Genomic DNA, 11,562 nt, shown 5'->3' with positions numbered 1-11,562 from the left:
ACTTCCCAGTAATGCTTGTACCTTAAATGTGGGTGTCCATAGAGGGTGTGGCATTGTCAAATTGTGAAATAATATATATAAAAAATAGTATCTATCACCATATCTTTTTCTTCTCTCTTTTAGAACAAAAATCTATGTCTTTGAACACCCCACTTGTCATCAACATTACTAAAAATTATACTAAATAATCATTACCTAATTATAACATAACTTTTATACACACAAACTTATTAATCCACGGGGGATCAGAAGAGATGCCAAATCAGTCCTTTTAAAAGTATCCCATTTCACCTCTTCCCAAAACCACGAATCCAATTCAAACCCTGGAATTCAATACTCAAATTCAGCATAGAAACAACAATCTGGAAGCCAAATACTCACGTGTCTCATTCATAAAATCATCACATATTTAGATAAACTGGCAAACATTAACTAACAAAAAATCCAAACAAAAGTACTACATTAATTCAAAATTTGGTTAGAGCAACAGCGATATAAAAGAAACGGAAAAAGTCATTAAGATAACTCACATCATTTAGGATTAGGACCAGATTCATACAAAACATGGATGAAGAACAAAGGAATCTCAAATCTCTCCAATGGTGTGCTAGTCGGCGCCCCATCTCTCGAATCTTCTCTCCTTCTTTCAAGATGAAGAGCAAAAAGAATTTTGGTGAGTTTAGGGTTTGTGGAGAATAAGTGTGAGAAAGAAGAATAAGAACATACCTATGATTAATATTGATGAATCGATGAAGGAAGAACTGGATGAAGAAAATGATCGCTTAGGGTTTGGAGAAAAGAGAAAGCGTGAAGGAGAAAATGAGGCGAATGAAAGATTTAGGGTTTTTTAGGTGAAAAAATAAAGGGGATGGTACTGTTGGGCGGGAAAATGGAATTGAGGATGCCCTAATCAAGTGACACATGGCCCAAAAAACTTTCATTTATTATATATAAAAGATTATCATTATTTATCGAAGGAATGTTGGAAAAAAGTCAATCTTGTGGGCCGCCAATAATAACAGTGCACGAAATGTTTACGTGAATTGCATGGGCCATGTGGATCAATTTTTGTATGTATGGTTAAAGAGATTAAAGATCATAACATGACTCTTATAATTCATATTGGGCCGTTAGAGACATCTAGGGAACGCATAAAAAGAAAGAAATCAGATAGGAGAGCCGGACAGCAGGACGCAAATTACATCAGAGGGGGGCATCATATGGCTGGAAAAGAGACGCAGGAAGACGGGAGGACGAATTTTAGAGATTATTTGGCAAGGATCAAGGCTACGGAATCATGGGAATCAAGTGGGAAGCTTAGAGATCAAGGAACTACCGGGTTTTATTATTCGGTTTCTTTTATTTTCTAGTATTCTTGTTTTATTCTAATGATTTCTTGTTCTAAACCATGTTTGATTGTTTTTAAGACTATGGTTCTTGGCTAATCTTATTTAACTACCTAGACTTGGATGAATGATTGCTAAAGTTTTGATTTTTATTATGAATTTATGAACGCTATGGATTATTTATGATTTGTAAACGACTTGTTCTATCGGTTAGATGTGTTTGCGTGCTTGATGTTGTTTGAATATTGTTTGTTGCTTCGCATGAATATTGGTGACGGTCTTTATCACATAATAGAGCCGTGCTACGTTTTAGATTTTGGTGACTGTCGATATCACATAATAAATCTTTAATTTTAGGGTTAAATCGACCGATAAACCTTAGAAGTAATATTCGGTAATCTTATAAAATCAAGTGTTCTACTAATCATCAATAGCTGCAAGGTTTCGAGATTATTGCTAGGTCTAAGCGATTAAACCGTAAGGTGGGTCCTTCTTAGGGAGTAAACCTATTAGCTGCTGTCTAGCAAGTCTAACTGATAAAACTAGTCTATCATTGGTTTAGATCTCGACAGGGAGTGAGCCTCATAGGATACTTTTATAAATCCATTAGGTGTCTTGCAAAAGAGTTTAATAACTGGTACTCTAAACAACCTCTAGGGTGTCATAGCCTGCTCTTGAGAAGGGTTAGGAGTCCTTCAGATTTCCCGAAAGGTGAGAACTTTACGATCCCGGTTCCATAGTAGACAACTTCCAAATATAATCTTAACTAAAAGCAACCAGGATTCCAGTCTAGGTAGTGTTTCCACCATCTCAGCAAAGTCCACAGCAATTCGTCTAGTTAGCTTACTTAATTAATTTAGTTTTAATTACCTTCTTAGGATTTTTAGAAACCCCCCCCCCCTAAAACATAAAAATAGTTAAGTATTGCGTCAGAGTCAGTTTAGATAAAGTAATTAGCGTAATTAATTAGAGTCTCGTGGGTTCGATATCCGGACTTACAGTAGCTATATTAGAGTCGATCGGTACACTTGCCGGTTAGTAGTTTAGTGTGTCTTAGTGAGTCTAAAGTATTACTTAGAGTCTAGAATTAAGTTAATTTAGTTAATTTTATTAAACTACTTTTTAGCATATCAAGTTTTTGGCGCCCTTGCCGGGGACTCTTTGGCGATTGCGTTAATTACTTTGTTTGGACTTGTTTGACATCATACATGCTAGATGTTTTCTTTTGTTTGAGTCGTAGGAGTCTAATTATTCTAGTGTCTTTTATATTTTGTTGAGTCGTAGTTAGAGTCAGTTTGCTTACTTTTGTGCTGGTTTTTCAGTGGATGCCCCATACGCGTTCACAAGGACCGCCGCTGAAGCCACCCTTCTCCTCTTCAAATCTAAATGTTAGTTCTTCTTCTTCATCTTCCACCCTTTCCGACTCTAACCTCCACTCTAAACCACCAGCCTTTAACTTCACACCAAAGTCATCACCACACAATTCACCACCACCTTCCCGTCCTGCTAGCCCACAACCCGTTGTCCACATGGCAGGTCGTCAAACAGTTCATCAACAATCCACCGCCGGTTTCACCGGTGAGAACTCACCCATCACCCTTCCTGCCATCAATAATGACAAGACTTGGAAAATCCCTTTGTACATCATGACTGCTATCACCAACTCGTGTCAATTTCATGGTCGTGATGACGAAGACGTACCCGCTCACATTAACCGCCTTACCCGTCTTTGTGGCACCTACTCTATAGAGGGTGTTAACCTTGATGCTCGATACCTACAGGTCTTCCCTTTCTCACTTGCGGGCCGCGCAGCCACCTGGCTTGATTCGCAGCCCGTAGGTACTTTTACCACCTGGGCCACCCTTAGAGATGCCTTTCAAGCCAAATACTTCCCACCTGCCAAGGCATCCCGACTTCGCAATCAGATCCATTCGTTCCGAATGGAGCCTGATGAGCCCTACCACCTAGCTTGGGAGAGGTTCCAAACCCTCCTTTCACGCTGTTCGCAGCACGGTCTAGCAGATTGGGCACTTGTAGAGAAATTCTACAATGGCCTTACTCCCGAGGTTTGAGCCTGATTTGATACTTCCGCAGGAGGCCACCTTATGGGTAAGAAAATAGTGGCCGAATGCAATGACCTATTCGAGAGTTTCGCCCATTCCGACATTGACCATCGCGCCATCGATAGGACTTCTATTCCTGTTTCTAGTACTTCCTCGGCCGGTCGAGGAGTACACCAAATTAGCTTGGATACATTGATGGTTACGGCGATGGAAAACCTTGAGAGAAGGCTAACCAATAGGATGAACGATTTAGAGAAGAGGGTCGATAGGTGTGAGGTGTGTAGAGGGGGTCACGATACCATAGATTGCCCTACACTCACGGTTGAGCAGGTAGAGTTCATAGCCAATAGAGGTCCAACAAACCCTTTTAACAATTCAAATTTAGGGTCCAATTGGCGTAGTAACACCTTCCATCTTCCGGTAATCCCCCCGATTTCCAATCAGGTTCAAATCAAAACAGGGGGGCAGGGTTATTATTCTAGTGGGGGTTCGAATCAACAGGTTCAGTTTGGTAGTTCAGGAGATCAGTTCAATAGTGGGGGGTCAAACAGTCAAGGTTCAAACAACCAAGACTTGGGTAGTGGTCTAGATGAGATTAAAGCTATGTTATCCCAAATACTAGTTGAGAATCAAGCAAGTGAAAGGACCTTAGAGGCCACTCAAAGAACCCTAGAGGACCATGCCGTATTTTTAAAGAACAATCACTCCAACTTTTTGGACCTTCAAAGGAAAGTCAGTGACATAGATCGTCAATTGCAAGAAAGGTGTTCCGGTCAGTTCTCGGGTAACTCCCAACCCAACACAGTCAATCATCATGTTAAAGCTATATCTACTAGGTCGGGTCTAGAGTTAAGAAAGGTTGGTCCACCACCGGTTCGAGTAGAGGAAGAGGAGCCGATGGATGACGAGATAGAGCTAGAGGCACCTCCACTAGAAAAGAGTGTTAGGAGTCCGGTTAAGATAGTTAGACCGAGTCCTGAGATTGATCATGCTCGTGCTCCTTATCCTGAACGTTTAAAGAACCAAAAATTCCTAGACATGTTCAAACAATTTCAGATCAATCTACCGTTAATCGAAGCCCTCAAGCATATACCGAAATATGATAAGTTCTTAAAAGAAATCCTAAAAGGGAAAGATAAGTTAGAGGAAATTTCGAATGTTTCCTTGAATGTCGAATGCTCTGTCGTGGTCATGAACAGCCTACCGGAGAAACTAACAGATCCGGGTATCTTCATGATCCCGTGTTTGTTTGGTGGTGATGTTCAGAACCACACATTGGCCGACCTTGGTGCTAGTATTAATTTGATGCCATATTCATTTTATGAAAAACTAGGCCTTGGTGATCTAAAATCCACTCGTATGACCCTATCTTTAGCGGACAAAACGGTTAAGTATCCCCGGGGAATTGTAGAGAATTTGTTAGTAAAGGTCGATAAGTTTGTCTTCCCAATGGACTTCGTAGTACTAGACATGGAAGCCGATGAAAACATACTGTTGATTTTAGAACGTCCATTCTTGAACACATCCAAAGCTCTAATAGATGTCTACTTAGGCACTATCACACTTCGAGCGGGGGAGGAGTCGGTAGTTTTTAAGGTTACCAAATCGAGAGGGTCGAATGATAGAGTGGAGGCAGTGGTGTCAGTAGGGAAGAGTGGGAAAGATATGAGAAGTGAGAAAGAGGTGGTAAATGGTCCTAGTCTAGAGGAAGCGATAGGACCTAAGTGTGGGGATCCACCTGATAGGAGAGTTGAGGATTTAGAAAAGAGGGTAAAAAGGTGAGAATTAAAGCTGGAGACACTGAGTGAAGCTTAGTGTGAGGATAGATTTCGGTTTGAAATGTCTAGGTTCAACCGCCCGATGATGAGTTGAGAGGTTGTGAGAGATATGGAGGAGTTTGGGGAGATTCGGGTAATTATAGGTATGATGGTGCTATAGCCTGTGAGTCTTGGTATGGAGGTGAGCTGCGTCTACATGATCCCCCGTGAGTGTTAGAAAAGTTGATAGCCCACCTGTAAAGTTTGTAGATTTTGAGTGTTTATCGTAGTTTTAGGTATTGTCGTGTTTTGTGTTTTCATGTTTGCTTAGTTATTGAGTCGTTTATTTTGTATCATGAGTCTAAGTTAGTAGTTTTGAGTAAGTCTTTTGTTTAGAGTCGTTACTGCTTTGGTTTTTGTTTGTCTTTATTTATGCATATTTGAATATGTACCACCCGTACTCAATCTCCATTCGGGTGATTTTGGAGCTGCTTATCAGATATCAAGCATTTTCTGAGTATACTAGTCAGTGTCAAAGCCGATCGTGACCGAAATGCTATACGATCGAGCTGGATTGGATGAGAGCTTTGGAGCATACGCGTTATAAAACCAGCTAAGCCCTTTCCGATTTGACTTTGTCTTTTTTATTTCTTATTTATTTTTAGCCTTTTGAGTCGGTTTCCATCCTACATTGAGGGCAATGTAGAGTTTAAGTGTGGGGATGAGAAACTATTGTTTAGTGTCTAGTTAGTAGTGTCTTTAGTCATAAAATTTGAAAAATAAAAAAAAATTAAGAATTTAAAAATCCAAAAAAATTGAAAATGTCTCTTGTTTTAGATGTTTGCAAATAAAAACGGAAAATGATAGAAAAAATCAGTTTTTGTTCGGGTTTCAAATAATAATAATATGAGAATAAACAAATTAAGCTTGTGTCTAATTTGGGATGTGTGAGTAGGCCTGGCCTGGTTTTAGGTTCCTTTGATCTTAATATACCTAATTGTTAATTTACTAGTGGGTTCTCATCTAAGGAAAGTGGGGAAATCGAAAACGCCAATAATAGTATAAGGGATTCCGTTATAAGCTAATAGTTTGAGAATTTTTTATCAAATAAAAAAGAAAAAAATAATAAAAAGAGCTAGACTAAAAAAATGACAAGGCCTACGTAATCTCTCTTGGGGATGGTGACTCTGATTGAGAATGCCTCTGGGATTGTTAAATAAAAATGTAAGAAAATACTGACGCCTACGTAATCTCTCTTGGGGATGGTGACTCTGATTGGGAATGCCTCTGGGATAAGGTATGCATAGTATAAAAAGCTCAAAAGAAAAGAAAAAAAAAGAGATGAAAAGCTTGATGTTAAATTCTCTAGATTTTGGTGTAAAACGGTTAGGAATTGGATCAAATGATTTGTTCCTTTTATCTTCTAAGCTTGAGGGGGGGATTAGGTGAAACTGCGATTTCTAGTGTGAGACTGTCACACCCTGCCTTTTGCGGAAGCCTGGTTATTTGGTGTGACTTCTTAATGCCATAGCAACAATCATAACAATGCTATATGATAAAAACACGAGATGTTTATCCATTAGAAGAGTTTAGAAAATACCACAACAACATTGTCTGAAAACATCAATACCAAATTAAGTTACAAACCATGACATGTTTAAACGAGTTCACAAGACTCAACAAAAGTACTTAAAGAAAACCTGAGTTTAGAGACGTGTATCCCGTCTAGGATTAAGATACACCCCCTAAACTCGACCACCATGGATAACATCTTTTATTCAAACACAGCTTGACGACACATGCATACCCTTCCAGATCCACTAGTTTCCTGAAATACATGTAGTTTGAAAAATCAACAAAAGTTGAGCGAGTTCATGTGTATGTCTGTGTGTATAAACCTTTAAAGTATGTCTGTATGTATGAAAGTCCCTGGTATGTAGCAATTAAAGAAAAAGAGATCACCAATGGGTTGTAAAGCCAATGGTATGTGTGAAATGGTGCAGGAAGACTCAAACCTAGCAAATTTGTACCGGGCCTCCGGCTGGAAGACATAGTCACCACTATGGGCCACCCTGGTCCCCATGGGTGTGGGCTCGCTACACCCAAATAGATCTATCACTCATGTCCCTCGGTCCTATGACGAGGATTAATGGCCTTAAGTGTCGTACCCACCCTTCACATGATCTAGTAGTAAAACCCTCCTTAAGCTAATCATACCATGTAAAAAACGTTTGTAATAATCGTAACATGTATTTCACCCCCGAAGTATAAAACTGAAAACAGATAAAAGAAAAGGGGGACATGAACTCACAGTAGTGCGTCTTCTATATCGTCAACTCAAATCTCCGCAGCTAATCACGACTACGTACAGTGTACTAACGTCTATTAGACGAACGGGCCGTGCCTTGGCTTAGAGTTTAATGTTTTGAGTTGCGTTTCTTATGTCTCCCAAAATTATTCCAAGTTATAACTATTTGTTTAAATAATAATTATTTTAACTTTAAATTATATTTGGTTTTGGAATAATAGTTTAATCAATATTTTTGTATTAATACTTCTCAAGTATTTTAACTTCGTATTTCCTTCCCAAGGATGGGGGTATTTATACATGTATATTGTAGTTCCGAAATAATATATTTTTAAGTCCAACTAAGAAAATATATATAACTTATTGTCAAAAATAATGTATTACCAAGAAAATATATATTTTTCCAAAAATTATATATCTTCTAAATATATTAGGAAAATATATATTTTTAACTTCCCAAAAATAATATATTTTCTCTTTTGTTGAAAATATGATATAACTTAGTAATATTCACCAAAAATCATATTTTCACCTCTTTCGTTTCCAAAATAATATTTACCAAAAATTATAGTTTTAAGAGTATTTTCCGGAATATTTCATAAGTTACGTTTTAGCGTTTGGTTTCACATTATCAAGTTTGTGACTTAAATATTTTATTCCTTGTAATTTTTGGTATTATTTTGGTGTTATAAATGTCATGGTAATTTGTTAAGTTATATTATTTTACCCTAAAATAATATAACTACTCCACAAAGTAGACAAATATTCACACAAGTGTCTTAGTATAAAATATATATTCTAAATATGTATTTACCAATTTTATTTACCAAAACCAACCTCCGCTACTTTGTATTTTTGTAACAAAACCTATGGCAAAGTTTATTTTGAAAAAAAAAACACAAAGTTAAAAACATACTTATAAACACTTGTTAGAAAATATTTTCCAAGTGTAGGAATTTTTTAGAAAATTTCGCCATAGTTTCGTTTGTAAATGGAGGTGTCCATGCTATTTAGCATATCATTTTCTTTTCAAAAATCATCCAAACAATCAACAACAACTCACTAAGTATCTTGCACTTACCAAGTGCAAAAACTATATATTTTACAACACAACATGAACTTGATCTTTCACAAAAACGCGTAGTAATTTGGTAAAGTGTTTAGTAGCCTTAGTTACCCTCTAAAGTGTGTTTATTTCCTTAAAAATCCCATTCTTAAAGAATTTAGGTGTTTACAACTTGAAAACACTTTTTGCAAAAATGTTTATTTATAACATCTTTTTGTTTTAAAAGTATTTCTACACTTGTTTTGTCACTAAAAATAGTGTAGGTTTAATAAAAATTATAATCTTTCAAAAAAATCATCCTTTTAACTTGGTTCCTTTAGAAAAGTCATTCACAAGTCTTGGATTTACAAGATTATTAACTTACTTTGTTTATTACCTTTCAAGAAATCATTTCATTATCAAGTTCATGTCTAAATAAGAAGATGATCATTTTATGTAAACACATAATCACCTCTTGTCTTGTTAGATCATGTTTTTAATCATAATCTAACAAGTTTCACATGATGATCAACATCATATTACCAAGAAATCAACAAGCAATCATCAACATATACAAAACAACATCATTTTAACCATACTTCATCATATTTCAAGCTTATGTTTCAAGATTCAAGTGCATGTTCTTTTAGTGTTCTTATTATTTCAACATGTTATATCTTTTAACCACCATAAATATGAAGTAAACAAGAGTGTTCAAGAATCTTACAACTAGCTTAGAGCTAGGGAAGAACAAGGTTGAAAATGTGGTGGATAAAAGCACACAAGAGAGGTCCTTCAAGATCCGTGAACACCGAGCCTCCTAAAACACCTTTGAGCACCTTGTGATGGCCTTGGATTGGATTGGATTGAACCGAAAATGGTGGTGTGTGGGTAAGGGTTTTTGGCCGTAGCTTTTATGTGGGGGAAGAGAGAGTGTGGAGTGGTGATGAAGGTGATGATACTTGTTACTTATAATCCACCATTCTAATACCCAATGGTCATAATGTCCCCATAAGTACAAACCATATCTAAATAAAACTAGGCAAGATTATATGGGGATTTGAAGTAATCTTGTGAAATCCTTGAAGTGGGGCCACTATGGCCCGATTACTTACATGGGGGAGGGGGTAATTTGTAACTTGATATGGTAAGTGGGTAAATAAGTGGAGTTTAAGTGTAATATCTAGTGTTTAATGTGTAGGATGCTTTATGTAGGGTGTTTAAGTGTTCGGGAACCAATACTAGCTCAGAATAATAAAAACAATGCTTCTAGCAATATCTTAGTGTTCCGGGTAATGTCCAGTTGTTCGATTAGATACCGTTTCGTTAAAGTGCTAAGTTATACCGTATAGTGTCTTTTATGTGACATTTTGTGACACTTTTAATTCCCGACACTTAGGAAAGCATACAGGACCATTTTGCCATGTTTTTGCACATTACTAGCATGTTAAAATGCTGAATTTTGATGATTAATGCAGAATTCTGCACTTTGAGTGGGTTTTAGGCACTTTCCGGCACTTAAACTATCACCTAGTGACGCAGTCTTATGGTCCTTACTTCCCTACACTCCATACTAGTGTAGTACCTTGTCTCTGGCTCATACTGGGCCTCAAAACACTGTCAGTCTATGTACTGGCACTGTCAGTATATTTCTGAGTTATCCGCTAACTGTGCTAACTGCGCTTTGTGCATCATGTATGTCACTAAAGTTTGTATGTAATAAATGGTCTGACAGTATGAAATGTGATGCACATGTATGTATGATACAGAAATCATAAAGCAGTTTATATTATCAGTTGTAATTAAGCACAAATTTAATATTAATTAATCGTACGGATACCTGTAATTATGTAATTATGAGGGTTGTCACAGAGACCCTAGGTAGATTGACCTCACTTGAACCTAAATTGCATGATAAGGGATTGGAACTGGGTTTGGGTTTAAGAGGATACATATACTTGCAATCGCGGTTAACACAAGTTTTAATTTTAATAAGCAATCTAAATATTTGAACCTGAATATTTATCTGATTCTGATTCCGTTTGCATAAGTCTTTTTCGGGGACGAAAAAAGGTTGAGTGTGGGGATATTTGATGTAGGGTAAAATATACATATTTGTCCCGTGTAAAGTGTATAATTTATGTATAGTTTTTATTTGTTTTTATCTAGTTTTAGTGTTCTATTATATTATTTTGTGTTGGGCCAGGTTATGGTGCAAATGTAGCAAAAACGAGTAACATGGAAATAACCAGCTAGTTAGGCAGAGTGGGATGCCAGAGACCGAAGGAAATCTGCCGCTATTTTCTGTGAGTGGGCCAAGGCTACCATCTCTATTTTATAAGTTGGAGGGCTGCCACAATATATATATATATATATATATATATATATATATATTTGGATTGAGAGAAAAGGTCAGGCCCACATCAATATATAGTTTTATAATTTGAGTTCATCAAATTATTTGGTGTTGAGCCGCATGAAGTTGAGCTACTAAGATACAAGTCAGACGCAAAAAGCTACTATATTCCTATTATTATCATTATTTATTATCATTATATATTGAAGGAATGTTTGACAAAAGTCAATCTTGTGGGCCGCCAATAATAACAGTGCACGAAATGTTTACGTGAATTGCATGGGCCATGTGGATCAATTTTTGTATGTATGGTTAAAGAGATTAAAGATCATAACGTGACTCTAATAATTCCTATTGGGCCGTTAGAGACACCTAGGGAACGCATAAAAAGAAAGAAATCAGAGAGGAGTGCCGGACAGTACAGTGGCGGATCCAGGATTTTTATCCACTGGGTTCACTTTTTTAGGTGCTCGAATTTCAGTCAACCCGACGTTAGAATTTCCGGATTGGGTAGGGCAGCTTTATCACATTTTTTTCTATGATGCGTCGTAACATTCCTATCCCAAATAATCTAAGGATGCGTTGTGCCAGATTCATTGTTACTTATGTTAATAACTATATCAGAATGTTACTAAAATATATGTAAATCCCATATTTTTTAACTTATAAATTAATAAACTATGTATC

The 11,562-nt window shown here is 36.9% G+C and overlaps 1 protein-coding gene across 1 annotated transcript; it reads left to right on the top strand.

The window, feature by feature from the left end:
• The first annotated feature begins 3,451 nt into the window (after positions 1-3,451).
• Positions 3,452-5,191, top strand: LOC110931966. Its single transcript, XM_022175334.1, has one exon. The coding sequence runs from the start codon at positions 3,452-3,454 to the stop codon at positions 5,189-5,191; it is 1,740 nt and encodes a 579-aa protein (XP_022031026.1).
• Positions 5,192-11,562: the final 6,371 nt, after the last annotated feature.

This window comes from Helianthus annuus, chromosome 3, assembly GCF_002127325.2.
Source record: "Helianthus annuus cultivar XRQ/B chromosome 3, HanXRQr2.0-SUNRISE, whole genome shotgun sequence".
In the NCBI taxonomy this organism is placed as follows: Eukaryota; Viridiplantae; Streptophyta; class Magnoliopsida; order Asterales; family Asteraceae; genus Helianthus; species Helianthus annuus.
This window is presented reverse-complemented; position numbering and strand designations above follow the sequence as displayed.

Excerpts from the sequence above, each read along its gene's own strand:
- LOC110931966 (XM_022175334.1), top strand. The coding sequence starts at position 3,452 with ATGGGTAAGAAAATAGTGGCCGAATGCAATGACCTATTCGAGAGTTTC.